At 38.0% G+C, this 15,968-nt stretch overlaps 1 protein-coding gene across 32 annotated transcripts in view; it reads left to right on the top strand.

The window, feature by feature from the left end:
* Positions 1 to 15,968, top strand: part of CD44 (CD44 molecule (IN blood group)) — a 64,326-nt gene that overhangs the window by 43,575 nt on the left and 4,783 nt on the right. For 15 of the 32 annotated variants that reach the window (XM_080594464.1, XM_080594461.1, XM_080594466.1 and 12 more), the window contains 9 exons: positions 2,041 to 2,220; positions 4,030 to 4,191; positions 5,374 to 5,586; positions 6,479 to 6,664; positions 7,146 to 7,334; positions 9,062 to 9,325; positions 10,218 to 10,403; positions 13,881 to 14,003; positions 15,256 to 15,334. In XM_080594464.1, coding sequence (XP_080450590.1) covers positions 2,041 to 2,220; positions 4,030 to 4,191; positions 5,374 to 5,586; positions 6,479 to 6,664; positions 7,146 to 7,334; positions 9,062 to 9,325; positions 10,218 to 10,403; positions 13,881 to 14,003; positions 15,256 to 15,334 — 1,582 coding nt within the window. The other 17 variants (XM_080594472.1, XM_080594476.1, XM_080594475.1 and 14 more) reach the window with 15 other exon arrangements.

Below are 15,968 nucleotides of genomic sequence, written 5' to 3'. Positions count from 1 at the left end.
GGTTAAATCAGGCCTCCTGAACAACAAGCTCTTGTCAGGTACAAATATGACAAAATTCAATAGTAACCTCCTACTCTTTCCATTGTTTAGTACACATGTAAAACCATAGGACTACTTACTGAAACATTTAGGGCAATATTTTAAAATTATGTAGGTGGAAAATCTGCAGATATAAAGCTCAGATCAATTTAAGTAAATTAATTAGTGTGGGATAATAAGATAATGCTAGTAGTATACATTTGGCAATGTTAAGTTAAAAAATTATCCAGCTGAAGTTAAACTGTGGTCTTCAAGACATAAAGGGCTCAGCCTAGGATCCGTTACTGCTAAGGATTCATTCTGAGTGGAAGAGTAAACATTACATTCCTAACTGTGCTATGAAGGATAAAACACTACCTCCAGACAAATGTGAACACTTTCCCACCAGTGTTAGAGCCAGCAGCCAACTGTGCTGTCTAAAATGTTCTCACATTCTTCAAGCCTAAAAAACTCTGTGGACAAAGGCCTATGGAGTGTATTCTCCAGCTATTTTTGTTGTGTACATAAATAGTCTCCAGTAATTTTTTTTTTAAACATAGTTGAATATGAACTTCATTTTTGGCTATACCCTGTTAAAGTGAAGGGCAAAACTGAATAGCTGAAGGCACAGCTTTCTACAGCTGGATTAGGGGCCAGTCTTGTAATTGCATAAAATTAGATTGCACTGAAAATAAATATATTTCAGGTGGACCTGTGGAAAGCTTTCTTATCCCTCTATAAAAACAAGCACTTTCTACATACAACAGTAGTTCTTTGGATTTATATTATCGACCTCCAATGGCTAGGTACAATTCTTTCTGATTCTGCAATTTTTGGGAGCAGTGTAATGTTATCCAGGTGACATGGGGCAGAAGCTATAATCAACTAGAAAGAATTTCTGTGAAGACTTTCTTTTAATTCTGAAGCATTGTTAAATTAGTTGTATTCATACACTTAATTTTAACATACAGTCCTACTAGATGCAAATTCAGGACCAAATATTACAGGATAATCTCTCTATATATTTGTTTTAATTACGAAAATAATGAATTACGTTTGCAAGAATGACCTCTTTGTGAACATTTCATCATTTGAAATGTGAAGATATATATTTCTTCATTTCTGCTCTTTTAGGAAAATGCTTAGCATAGGCTTCTTTAGCAGGTGACTAAATGCATATGTAACAGGTCCAGCTCATTCTTTGCATCCTCTGGTTAAGGGTCTTTATTTTACCTTTCATGTATCACTCATGGAAATGTTTGCTACCTAAAGCATTTTTTTAAAAAAAATTGGGTTCTAATGTTCATCTTAGTGTTACAAGTTTTTTTTTTTTTTTTTTTTGGTATATCTTTTTCTAAGACTTTTACTGTTTATTAGAAAATCTCTTATAGTGGTGGTACTTCAGATGACTTCTGACTGCATTTTCTGCTGTGTAAACAGCAAATTCAACAGCAAGCAATTAATTTATTTTAACTTTAATTATTACTTAGTTCAAAGCTAGTATGCTTTTCAACCTCAAATATACAAACCTATTTATTTCCTCCATCCCACTGAATATTCTTTCAGTCCCAGAAGGAATGACAATTCCCATGGAGAAAGGAATTCCTTGCCTTGCAATTGTGTAATTGAAATATTAACTCAAAAGAGAAAGTTCATCATCTCTTTCACTTTTATAAACCCAGAATCTGCAGACTCAACAGTTATGTTAGTATTAATAAATACGAAGTAGAGATGCAAGCTGGTGTTCCCTCTGTGTTCTTCCACTGCTTTTCCTATAGCTTTTCTCTGCCATTGGTCATTGGGATACTAAATCTTCCTCTGTTCCCGGTGAAGCTTCTGTGTGCAAAATGAGCTTCGGTTTCCAAAGCAGCTTTGCTTCCTTTCATCTTTTACACCAAATGCAACAATTAAAAGAAAAATGCAAAACAAAATCCAGCCTTACTGCGTAGACCATGAAGATGAGGATAATATGAGTGGTGTTGGGTATTTTGATCATTATTGATTCAATCATCATCTTATCAGCACTAGTTACAAATGAAAATGAAAAACGTCAAGGACCAACCCAACATCCACTGTTACACAGTGCCCATTCTGGATGGATCAGTCAAGCACAAAACCCTGCAAATACAACTGGGAGCACTGAACATCAAGAATTTACTCTTCCAGGTGAAAATGATATTGAAAAGAAAACTTCTTATACAGGTAATACTACAGGTCAGATTTTAGTAAGTTATCAGGGTTTACTTAAGTTTTAATTTTAGAAGGTTTTTACTAACAATTTTGCAATCTGAAGCCATAACAGATGTTCTGTGAACAAACCTGAGCAACAGAAATCTACAGGTTGCATTATATATATATATATATATATATAAAATCTATTCTTCAGACTTGGTCCTGGAGGTTTGTTTTCTCTCTCATTTGGACTGTGTGTCAAGACCTATAGTGGATTAATACTGGAATTGTCTCCTACATTTCGTGTTCTATCACATGCAGTCACAACTCTTTACCAGGCTATCTACCAGGCTTATATCTGTAGGAAACAGTAAATGTTTAAATAGAAAGTCAATTATGTCTGTTGCATTTTTTGCATATTTGGGAGCTGTGTTCACACCCCGCTTGCAAGCCATAATTGGACCTGTTTTTTTACAGTTTTCGTTAATACAGCAATTTTAACTAAAAAATAGTATCCAAAATACCTACTCACTCCACTTTTGAAATATGACTAGATGATACTGAAGCGAAGAAAAAAAGCATACTGTAGAATAAAAGAGAGGCTTCTCTCTTCCATCAGTCTAATAAATTGAAACGTAAAAAATGCAATTCTACTGTAAAGCCAGTAACTGAAAATTGATAAATATTAGTTGATGTTCCTGTGAGTGTTTGTCTAGCTAATGACTGATGTACTATACGAAGCACTGCCAACAGTGAATGACTGATGTGCTGTACTAAGCACTGCCAACAGTCATCATCTGTTCTTACCAATTATCAAACACAGACCAATGAAGACAAGTATATCATAGACATTGTTTGGGATGCTGTATCATGTGGATATATTCCTTCAGCTAAATCTAAGTAAAAGTTTAAGGTAGCTCACTGCTTTAGCGATCTCTAAGCCTACGTTCTTCTCAGATATCAACTCCAGGTGCTTCATCAACACCTTTTAAAAATTTGGTGATGCAATGCAATATGTTACTAATATATATATAAATATTGTACTACACTATTATAGCAATATAATTTGGCCTAGTAGCAATTTAATTTTTTACATCCTATGGTAATTTTCTTGTTTTACTTATTTGTTTGTTTTTATTAGGTTGGAGGTGTTTTTAATGGGAGATATGTTAAGATTTGGGTACTCTTTAGTTGTGACTCTAATAAAAGCTACAGATTGCTTAATACAGACAATATCTTATTTTTCTAAATAACTGCAATATCAGATATCCTCCAGTCAAGTGTTCACTCATATACTATGTGTATCATTCACGAATCTGCATCTGCCAGCCTTCCCTGCTATCAGACTTGCTTGATCGTTTATTTTTTCTGGAGAGGCTGCAACTAATAAAATAGTGACATGTTGAGGGGGAAAAGTTGGATATAGTCAATACATTCAAATTCTGTGATTAAAATCTTACTGGTGGGTCAGTTTCTTCCAGTTATTTCTGCCTTCTTTGTTCTTACTTATGCATCAATGGATTTTAGTTTGATATTCAACCAATACAAAGTCATGAAAAGCAAGACTCAGGGAAATACTTTTGGAAATCAATGAGATATCTTAATTCTGAAAAGCATATACTCAGTTTGAGGAAGGATTCAATCCTATTGGTGACGGTAGGCAGCTTTTCTAAACATAAACCAGAATGAGAAGCAAAACTGCTTTACTTCTCTTTGCCATTAAATGTAGTAGACATGTGAGCAAGGCCTGTCATAGAGACAAGAACCGAAGAGGAGAATAATATGAGAAATGGATCTTTATATACTGAGTTCATAATTGCTTCACCATCATCATAACAGCTATGGCCTCCAGTCATGGGGCCAGACAGAATGACTCAGCGCAAGACCCATTGGTGTATCCAGGTTGGGACAAGGGAGAGGATTATTCCACACAAGCCCCTGTAATGGATAGAATTATTCCTTCCAGAGAAAGTAATCACGAAAAAGAGTCTTCCAATACAGGTACTAGTAATAATATCAGCTATGCATATTTCATCACTTCTATCTCTCTGGTGGCATGTTTTTAAACAATATTGCATGACTTGTAGAGAGGAGTAGTTTACTGATCTCTTTAGGACAGTGACATAAACTGCCTGGATGGTGGTGAGATTTTAGCTCTCTAGAAAACATTTATCTTATACTTCCCAGTAACACATCTATTGCTTTCTGTTCTTCAGTTAAGCATGACTGTGGAGTTGCATCCAGTTCAGTACATATGTTATATTAATTTGTGTTGCCAAACAGTTATTACCATAATGTTGAATTCGTAATTATGTTACTTGTATCTAAACAGGTTAATGCTTTTAATCTGTGAATAATGATCTGGTAGACAAGTGCTCTTTTCATAGATTTTTGCAAAACATCTATCACTCTGGTTCACAAAATTATGAGAGAAAGGAATTTAGAAATCTGACATGACACAACTCTACTACTGAATTTATGATGCAGCTTGGTATAGCACATACCATTTATGCAATTGAAGTATATTCTAAAATTATGATATGAGAAACATGATTTGTTTGTACTAAAATAAGAGGAAATGTAACTTTAACCCTTTCTCAATCAGACAATTCTCAGTATCTATTTTTAATTTTGTGACCAAAGTAATTCTGATGATAATAATCCTTCAGTAATTCCAGAATAGAAATTTCATTTTAAGAAGCAAATTACTCTTACTACTGCCATCAACAGAACAACAAATTAAAAGCATTTTTTGTAACTTGTCACTACTCACATAGTCTTAAGCAGCAAAGGGGCATCAATGGTTGTAGAATGGGATCTTTACTGACAATACTGTTATCTGCAAGGTAAAATACACTGTATCACCACTGGACAGTGGTGCTGAAGCTCTGTGATCAGCCTGAGATACAGGGCAGGAATTGTCCTGACCTCTCTCCATGTCCTTTCACTGCATCCACTGTCCTTGGGACTCTGTTGGATTAAGTCATGAAGTGCATGTGAATAACAAGCAAAAAGATCTGTTCAAAATGTTGAGAGAGCGATGAGGATGTACAGGGGGGTAGAAGGTCCCTCTTCTCTCACCCCTTTGTGGTGTGAAAAGAGTAGCAGTGGTTTAAGGTGAACAGGAGACTTGAATGTGATGGGTAGGGGAGGGGCACAGCAGGATACATGTTGAATTCACAGCTGATTCAGCCATCATCGTAACAGCTCTTGCCACTCCTGATGGTGCTCATCATGAAGACTCAACTCAGCCACCTCTGTCTTCAGACAATGAAGCAGGATGGGGCACTGAAGGCATCACACATCCCACAGATGCCCCTGGGGGTGAGGTCCTCCACGGGCTGAATCCTGCTAGTACAAACGAAGCTGGAGATGACTCTCTCCTGACGGGTACCAGTAAGAATAATGGATCATACTCATTTCTCACATGCTGTGTGAAATGAGGCATTATTTCTTCTGAATCTGACGCCTTTCACTATCTTTCTCATCTTGGGGATCTACAACCCTACTGCGGACTTGCAACCCAAAAATCTGTGGTGGGATCTGTGCTGTTGTTAGAACGACCTTCTGGAATGGTGCAGGGGACTTCTTCCTGGTCCATTTGGTGGTTTCTGGTCTTTGCTGAAGCATGTTGCTGGGTGGCCTCCTGTCTCTTCTTCTGCAAGTCATGTGCCATGGTGATCCCAAGTTCCCAGCCCCATCCTCCCATATTGCGCCTTGGTGGGGTCAGGCTTGGTATGCTTTGGTGCTGCGATCGGTGTGGTGGAGGTGCTCTGGTGGAATTAATTGGGTGATCTGCTCCTGTGACTCAGCAGTGACACCATCACCAAGGAGGACTGTCCTGATGGTGAGAGCAGAGCAATCGCGCAAGAATTATATCCCATAAATTCTGCCTTCCGTTCCTTACTCCTCACTGGGGGATTCACAGGCACGACCACCACAGATCGGGCTGTGGTATGGCTGCTCACTCCTGAGTTACAGGGTCAGATTTCTGCTGCTGTGGTTTCTTCTTCTGAAGGTCTTCCCTCTCCATCTGTCACTGGGATACGTGGGTACAGCCAGCGTCTCCCTCCAACACAACAAGCAAGTGTTGCTTAAGGGTCTCAAAAGCCAGTGGCAGCGTGGAAGAGGAAGGGGAGGCCTTCTCTTTGTCCTTCTCCTGCCATGCTTTAAACCAGGCAGAAGGACGTCCTTTCTGACTTGCTGTGATACAGAAAGAGGGAAATAACGTGGGTGGTGGTTTGGTGAGCATTAACGTTTAAAGCTGATCGTGCCGTCATCATGGCAGTCACAGAGTCCGTGGATGTTGTCAGCCGAGAGGAAGCTACCAAAGAGCCGTTGGTACCCAGCACTCAGCCTGGAAGTGAAAGTGAACAAGCAAATACCACAGACGGCTCTTATGTCAATTTGGTACCTGGAGTTTTTTCAGACATTGATGATCATCACAATCAATTACAGACCCCTCTTCCTCCTAGTAAGAAGTACAAATTAAAAGCATTTTTTTAACTTGTCACTACTCACATAGTCTTAAGCAGCAAAGGGGCATCAATGGTTGTAGAATGGGATCTTTACTGACAATACTGTTATCTGCAAGGTAAAATACACTGTATCACCACTGGACAGTGGTGCTGAAGCTCTGTGATCAGCCTGAGATACAGGGCAGGAATTGTCCTGACCTCTCTCCATGTCCTTTCACTGCATCCACTGTCCTTGGGACTCTGTTGGATTAAGTCATGAAGTGCATGTGAATAACAAGCAAAAAGATCTGTTCAAAATGTTGAGAGAGCGATGAGGATGTACAGGGGGGTAGAAGGTCCCTCTTCTCTCACCCCTTTGTGGTGTGAAAAGAGTAGCAGTGGTTTAAGGTGAACAGGAGACTTGAATGTGATGGGTAGGGGAGGGGCACAGCAGGATGCATGTTGAATTCACAGCTGATTCAGCCATCATCGTAACAGCTCTTGCCACTCCTGATGGTGCTCATCATGAAGACTCAACTCAGCCACCTCTGTCTTCAGACAATGAAGCAGGATGGGGCACTGAAGGCATCACACATCCCACAGATGCCCCTGGGGGTGAGGTCCTCCACGGGCTGAATCCTGCTAGTACAAACGAAGCTGGAGATGACTCTCTCCTGACGGGTACCAGTAAGAATAATGAATCATACTCATTTCTCACGTGCTGTGTGAAATGAGGCATTATTTCTTCTGAATCTGACGCCTTTCACTATCTTTCTCATCTTGGGGATCTACATTCTTGTTGTAGACTTGCAGTGCAAACTGATTTATAATTCTGTTGCATGTGAACATCCCAACAAGAAATGCTACCCGTTAAGACTGCTTTTCCCTGGGTCTACTCTTTCTTATGCCCTCCAGATTTTTTCAATTTAAGTTTTAGTGGAAGGTGATACAGAGAAAATAATTTTATTTTTTTTTTTAGAGGTAAATGAATCATATGTTTAAAAACAGTCTTTCATGTCTATTCATTCCTGGTCTTAGGATAACCACAGGTGCCATTAGTACTGTAAATTTTAAAATAACTTACTACATTTCATGAAGATCTACAAGGTTCAATTACTATTTTCTGTATGTTATCCTATTGAGTTATCCACCACCACAATATTGGATTTTTATCCTAAAATTTTATTGTTTAATACTGGATTTTTATGATATTGTAGTACATTTGAAATGTTACATCTTTCATATTTTAGTAAGAAAAATAAAACTCTAAGGGAAAAATTAACATTTATGCTTTCCCTTTTCAACTTCCATTTTCTTCAGGATTACTTTAAATCACAACTCCTGGGATTTTCCAAAGAGCTATGAAAACCAAAACTTGTGTTGATAAAAAACAGTTCTTTTCTCTACTTCCTCCTTTTGTTTTCCAAGAATGGAATGGATCATATAAAGCTTCACAGTTTATTGTCATCAGCTTGTTAAGCTTTATGTGGTTTGACAGATCGATTACAAATAAAACAAAAAACAAACAAACAAACAAAAACAACAACAACAAAAACAGGATTTGGCAATCTATTTAAGTGCTTTCTAACAGGTCATTCTAATCTTATTCCTATGTAATGACACGAATTCTAATCCTCATTCTATTCTGTAAATAATATGATTTTTCTTCCTTCTAAATAGTTGTTACTAGGTATTTTCCAAGATAACATTTTAGGCTCCCATTGTTTGGAAATGCATGTTTAGGAGTATCATTTTGCTTCACAATGTTAAATTTCAGTGGTGTAATTTTGCATGAATATTAGTCTTTATTATTCTGTTCATATTTTGGAGCATTTGCAATTTCTGCAAGTGCACTAGTTAGGCTATGCTATTTTTTGCATGTTTTTTCAACATCCTTACTCTTTTGCATCAGCAGCAGTCTCTTTAGAAAAGAGCGCCGTATGAGTGATTGTGGGAAGGATATTAATTAATTAATTTCCTTAATTTTCCATTAGAATTTATTTTGAATTATTCTGTTGGGAGACCAGCATGCATTCTTATGATAATCTCATGGAAAATCAGGGATGAAAAATACACTAAAAAGAATATTTTATTAGATTGATGATGATGATCTTAATCTTAAATAGTCAGGTCTAAGTAGCTGCTATCTATTCTTTAAATAGTTTTTACATACTTCAAAGCTCACTGATATTAGGGGAAATGAGTAAGCAACTATTAGAATAATCAATAAATCATAGTTAAAGGAACAGAAAAAAATAATAATAATAATGACAGATACAGATCTTGTTTGCTTGCCCAAACCTTCCCCAAGGAAAAAGTAGACCTAGTTAAATGAAATGAAGACAGAAAAATTGATAAGGTGGGATTTTGTAAATATCTTTGAGGTTAACTTAGCCATCATCACATTACAACAGTAACAGCCAGCATTGATGTTCTGGAACCAGAAGATGTAACCCAGGAAGTGTGGGCACCTCGAGTCATCGTAACAGCTCTTGCCACTCCTGATGGTGCTCATCATGAAGACTCAACTCAGCCACCTCTGTCTTCAGACAATGAAGCAGGATGGGGCACTGAAGGCATCACACATCCCACAGATGCCCCTGGGGGTGAGGTCCTCCACGGGCTGAATCCTGCTAGTACAAACGAAGCTGGAGATGACTCTCTCCTGACGGGTACCAGTAAGAATAATGGATCATACTCATTTCTCACATGCTGTGTGAAATGAGGCATTATTTCTTCTGAATCTGACGCCTTTCACTATCTTTCTCATCTTGGGGATCTACAACCCTACTGCGGACTTGCAACCCAAAAATCTGTGGTGGGATCTGTGCTGTTGTTAGAACGACCTTCTGGAATGGTGCAGGGGACTTCTTCCTGGTCCATTTGGTGGTTTCTGGTCTTTGCTGAAGCATGTTGCTGGGTGGCCTCCTGTCTCTTCTTCTGCAAGTCATGTGCCATGGTGATCCCAAGTTCCCAGCCCCATCCTCCCATATTGCGCCTTGGTGGGGTCAGGCTTGGTATGCTTTGGTGCTGCGATCGGTGTGGTGGAGGTGCTCTGGTGGAATTAATTGGGTGATCTGCTCCTGTGACTCAGCAGTGACACCATCACCAAGGAGGACTGTCCTGATGGTGAGAGCAGAGCAATCGCGCAAGAATTATATCCCATAAATTCTGCCTTCCGTTCCTTACTCCTCACTGGGGGATTCACAGGCACGACCACCACAGATCGGGCTGTGGTATGGCTGCTCACTCCTGAGTTACAGGGTCAGATTTCTGCTGCTGTGGTTTCTTCTTCTGAAGGTCTTCCCTCTCCATCTGTCACTGGGATACGTGGGTACAGCCAGCGTCTCCCTCCAACACAACAAGCAAGTGTTGCTTAAGGGTCTCAAAAGCCAGTGGCAGCGTGGAAGAGGAAGGGGAGGCCTTCTCTTTGTCCTTCTCCTGCCATGCTTTAAACCAGGCAGAAGGACGTCCTTTCTGACTTGCTGTGATACAGAAAGAGGGAAATAACGTGGGTGGTGGTTTGGTGAGCATTAACGTTTAAAGCTGATCGTGCCGTCATCATGGCAGTCACAGAGTCCGTGGATGTTGTCAGCCGAGAGGAAGCTACCAAAGAGCCGTTGGTACCCAGCACTCAGCCTGGAAGTGAAAGTGAACAAGCAAATACCACAGACGGCTCTTATGTCAATTTGGTACCTGGAGTTTTTTCAGACATTGATGATCATCACAATCAATTACAGACCCCTCTTCCTCCTAGTAAGAAGTACAAATTAAAATGGTTTTCATTTTTCCATGTCACTTGTTGTTTGGGACAATGATGATCCTCTGAAAGTATGTGCACTAACCAGGGTTTTCAGTTATGCTCATATTGTAATTTGCTTTTTTGTTTATTATTGCTGTTGGCATTTCTAGATGTGTTTATGATCCACGTTTAATATGCCATGAAAGGAAATCTTTTTCTCTGCAAAGCAGAGGACTTTTTCCAAATGACTGAAAGTACTGTTTTGCAAATAACTTTTTCTTACATTTTACTATCTGTATGTGACAACATATCTCATAAAATGAAAAAGCATAAGCTTTCTCCTCATGCCCATATACACATGATAGCATTTTTTCTTCTTATTTGACGGGCACAAGTGACATCTCTGTAACACTTAATTGTCTTTCGTTTTTCCCCTGTCCTCATTCCTTCTGTGTCAGTTGAATATATAGCAAGAAAAAGTAATTCCCTCTGCAGTCTTTTTTTTTTTTTTTCCCACTAGGTACCTCTGCTGTTGGTATCTTGCCAATGATTAATTATAGCTACATGTAGTGGGTTTTAACTGACATTTCCTTCAGGAACAGTTTCTTTTTTTAAGTGTTATTCTTCTGATAAAGTTAGTGGAGTTAACAGTAACCATGTTTACGTAGTACACTACAAATATCTTTTTTTTTTTTTTTTGGTAACTTCTTAATAGTATGGGAAATGAAGGGACTTTTCCTTGTTCCCAAACACATCATGCTAATAGTTTTTTGGTTTTTTTTTTTTTCAGAATCTAGTTATCTTACACACTAATCCAAATACTACTTTAATGCGCTTTCCTGGAAGTTAGTGGAACCTTGTCAGGTTTGGCCAATGCTCTGTGGTCATTCTTTACACACAAACGTGATTTTATACTTGTATAATGTCATACAGCAAGCACTTTAAAGATAATTTTATTGTTCATAATGGTTAGGAGTTAGAATTTGCTTCCAACGAAAACATTAATTTTGAAAGACTTGAGTTAAAAATGGAATTTGGAGTGACAGCTAAATGTTTCTAGATATGCCTGATTTCTCTCGACACTTTTACCCTGGGATAACTCCACTCAGTTTGGTGGAGTCTATTTTAATTAATTAATGTTAATTCATACGTTATCAGGTAGAATTTATCTTCTTTTTTTTTTTTCCAGATTTTTATATAGGCACAGTAAAATCAAACCTACCAAAACCACGGTTAAAGTATTTTGACATAGGCATCGCAATATAAATGCAAAACGTGTATTGGCATTTTGTTGGAAAGATAAATATTTTTAGTAACTCTTTCCTACTGCGACAAACTCATTTCTTGACACCCACTGCCCTATTAAATTGACTAGTCCAAGCAGCCTCCTTAATTTACTGTATAGACATTACAAACTTTGAAAAAAGGTTTGCTACCTTTCTGTTTTGAGCATATAAAACCTGTAAGGACTAGTTTTAAGACCTCTTTCTAGGTGAATGCCTGTGTAGAATCTTTGCATTGCCAGTGCCTTGGCAATTTTTCATACGGCCATCTTCTTAAACTTCCTTATTTTTCTCACTTACCTACCCTTTGTGCTTTGTAAAAACATAGTACAAGGGGATTACTAGGACACTACTGTTGTCATTTTTTAAAGTTAATTTATTGAAGGGTTCTTTCATTTTTAACGTTGCCCTATATAGCTGTATTGGAGTGAAAATGATTCATTAATATATTGACAGACACTAGTTAAAGGCTTCCTCCAAACAAATTAATGGTTTCATGTAGTATACTCCCTTCTTCCACTTGCTTTTCCTCTACAGAAATGTTTAAGCTGTTGTCTGACATCACACTAATGACTGACCTTTTGTCCAAGTGCCGTAGTGGAATAACAAATCAGTCTACTGAAGGAATACAAAAAATAAGTGTCAAAAAGAAGAAAATCTAGTATGTCATCAAAATGAAATGTAGAGTGCAACCGAGGAGCCCTCCCTGCCTTCTGCAGGCACTTCCCGGGAGCCAGAACACCAGGGGACATGACCAAATCCTGTTTCTTCTCAGTGCTCAGGGGAGGGGAAGAGCAAATTTAGCAGTTCTCTTAACACAGGAATCTTTCATAAATATCTTTCTAAGGGCCTTTTTTGGTGAAAAAGCTCTGCCATTTCATAAGGATGATTTAAAGCACCTTAAAAATATCTGCTGACATGTCAGGTAGACAAATCAGTACATTCCTCTTGCTCAGTTTTCTTGGAGGCTAGATTAGGTCCCATAGGTGCTGAGTTAGTGCTCTGTCCTTTGGGGTGAGATAGCACAAAACAACTCATTGGTCAATAAGTTCCTTGTTAACAAAAGTAATGAAAACATCTGGAACATTCAACTACTTGTTGGCTATGCTTAACAGGAGGAAAATGTGCTTCTTAGTTTTGTATTTGCCAGCTGCCATTAGGAAATGAGATCAGAAAGGCTGGCTAGAAGAGAGCTGCAATGTGTATGACAGAATAAGAACTTTACAGCTGATTAGAGTGAGTGTCTAATTTGCTCTATCGGTGTCTGGAAGAATTCAGAGAGGTGGAGATCTGTAATATTTTTTTTGTACTGATAATGAAGTTGTAGTCCCATGTGAAACTACCGTATCTATAACATACAGATAATTTTAGACATGGGATACCCATATGGCAATAGAGTGGGCCACAAATATTACTGTCATCACATAAAACTTCAAGCAGTGTGACCATCACAGGAAATATGTGAGACTGGAAGTATGCATTTGAAATTAAGATCTAATTCAGTCTTAGAACCAAATTTAAAAACGTATTAAAAAGAGCCAAGGGATCCATATCTAAGTTTACATAGAGTATTTTTGCTATTAGAGAGAATATTTAGAATTTTTAAGGTCCCTCTTTATACATGGCTATCAAATTTAAAACCATCCAGAGTACTATACTTCTATTTTATGAAAGTAGGAAAGTTTCAGAAATTCCATATCATCCTGTATAGGAATAAAATAAAAAGCCTTAAAATTTCTCCATATTGACCATTTTCAATTTAAATAAGAAAGTCAAATTCTTTTTCTCCCTCTACTCTTTTGTCATTCTCTTTTCTCCACGGAACAGACAAGACCTTTGACTTACACAACAAAAGCCTCTTCAAAAAGTTTCCAACATTCAGAAGTCTTTACCTTCTCTCCAGAAAATTTCTAAGCAATTACAATTGTGTTTTGGTTCATGAAATTATTGCATAATCAAAAATGAAACATATGAGAGTGGGGAAAGGGAAAAACGTTGAGCTTTGTTATTCAGAGTATGAAAACTAGCCATAGTTCAGAGTATGATGATTATAGTCTTCGTAATAGGTTTCCATATGAATACTTTTTAATGACCTCAGTGTGAACTTTCTAGAAATATTTTTTTTGTATTGTGAAAGTCATCATTTTTTACTTCCCTGTTATATATTCACTAAAGATATTTGGAGTAACATATAGTTTTGTTCTTTAGGATCTACATCCATTATAGATGATGATCATGGATCACGCAAGGGAAATGTTGAACCCACTTCCAACCCTGGAGAGAATGCAACAACAACAATAACGTCACAACCAAGGTCAGCCCAGGTACCAGGTAGGTTTCTGAATTCATATCTTTTAACAATTTAGGTACATAATGATAGTAATATGAACTGAAATAAGAGATGAAAATGTACATCAAGTATTGTTGTTCAGGTTTTGTTCTGAATCACATTGTCACTGAGAGTCTGAGAAATGGAGCATATTGCAACTCATAAAATATTCTAGCACTGTGTAGATGAGAGAAATCATGCATTTTGGAGAACAGGATTAAGAGATAAATAATTTTCATACATTGATATGCAATCAGGGAAAATTCAGTAAAGATATATGCAAAGTATCACAACTTTGAGAATATTCCAGGAAAAAATGTCTGATAAGTGTTACAGAAAAGGGCTTGCAGGTTAAAATAGAATAGAAACAAGCTAACACAATAATACAATTGCAAAAGAATGACATTTTTTTCTGGGACGTATTAACAGAACGTCATTTTTAAGGCAGAGAAAGTAATTATTCCACTCTAAGTAGGCCTGGCAAGTCCCGAGCTGAAGTGCTGCATTCAATTTGAGGCATTGAATTAATTATATAGAAAAAACAGAGAAGAGCACAAAGATAAAAATTTGGTAAGGTAACATAATATGAACAGCATGAAGAACAGGCTATGGAGAAGGTTGTGAAATCTCCTTTATTAAAAATGCAGAGAGCAAATGGAACATTTCTCAGAGATGTTCTTATTCATTCTATTTCACCGGAGTGAAATATAACTGAGGTGATCTCTTTGGGTCCTTTCCAATTTTACCTCTTTATCCTGGTTTTGTAGTTCCTTCTATTTTTTTTTTGTTGTTGTTTAGGATTTGGCTTTTTTAAGATCTCCCTTAAAGTAAGATTTTAAATTAAAAAAAATAAAATAAAAATGAATGTAGACATTTCACTCTACCTTAAAGCCAACCTACTTTTGTACATGGGATTGCAGATGTGTCAGCACTAAGCCTTTTCTTCTGCACTTGGAATAAATCAATGACACAACTCCTCTTCACCTATGCCATCTAAAATACACTGATTCTAGATGCTAGAAGTGGTCAGGTATTTCATCGGTGTTGGCCTGGGTATAGCTGAGCACTTTCTTTGATCACCTAGGCAGTGTGACTGATGAAAATGTACCTGATTTGCACAGAAGCAATTTGCAAAGTGAACAAACATTCATTCAAAAAGTCTTGCAGCCTAAAGAATGCACAAGCATCTGTGAAACTGCAAAATTACATGGGATGGATTAACACATTCTCTCCCCCTCTCTTGACTCCCCCCAGAATGGCTGATCATCGTTGCTGCTCTCTTGGCACTGGCATTGATCCTTGCAGTGTGCATCGCCGTCAGCAGTCGGAGGAGGTACGGTAGCCCTGCGCTTTGAAGAACACCACAGCATGATGTGGGTGCTGGAATAAGGCACTGCCACATATCTTTTAGAGGTCATGGTGAAATAGGAAGTATATAAGGCATATAGTGAGATGGAAAGATCTATACCTTTCTTTCTGTTAAGTGACTCTGGAATTACATGCCTCGAACGGCACGGCTTATTTATACATCACTCTGCTTTGCGTACAAAAGCAGAGGCTGCCATTGTTTCCTCCCTCTCAGCCCAGAGGCACCATAGAAACAGACAAATAGGGCCAGTATGACTAATTATAGACTGTATCTGACGAGAACTGAAACAATGTCAAAGCTAAAAATTACGTCCTAGATACTGCAAGTGGAAAACATATCTTTTACTTAAAGCTGCCATGCAGCTGGGATTGAGACCCAAGGAGAAAAAGTGCACATGGGTCTGTGGGTGTGCAGGGTTCATGGAGTGGATCCTACCAATACGCATCAAACCCTATGAAGATCAGTCTTTGAAGCACGGACATAATCTGGTATTCTTGAAACAGGTGTTTCAAAATAATTAAGAGATTCATCTATTCTGCTAAGTGATAATCTGCTGCAGACCCAGGGAGGGAGGTGGTGTGCAGTCACCACACTGCAC

Source organism: Anser brachyrhynchus, assembly GCF_964034855.1.
Source record: "Anser brachyrhynchus genome assembly, chromosome: 5".
Classification (NCBI taxonomy): Eukaryota; Metazoa; Chordata; class Aves; order Anseriformes; family Anatidae; genus Anser; species Anser brachyrhynchus.
This window is presented reverse-complemented; position numbering and strand designations above follow the sequence as displayed.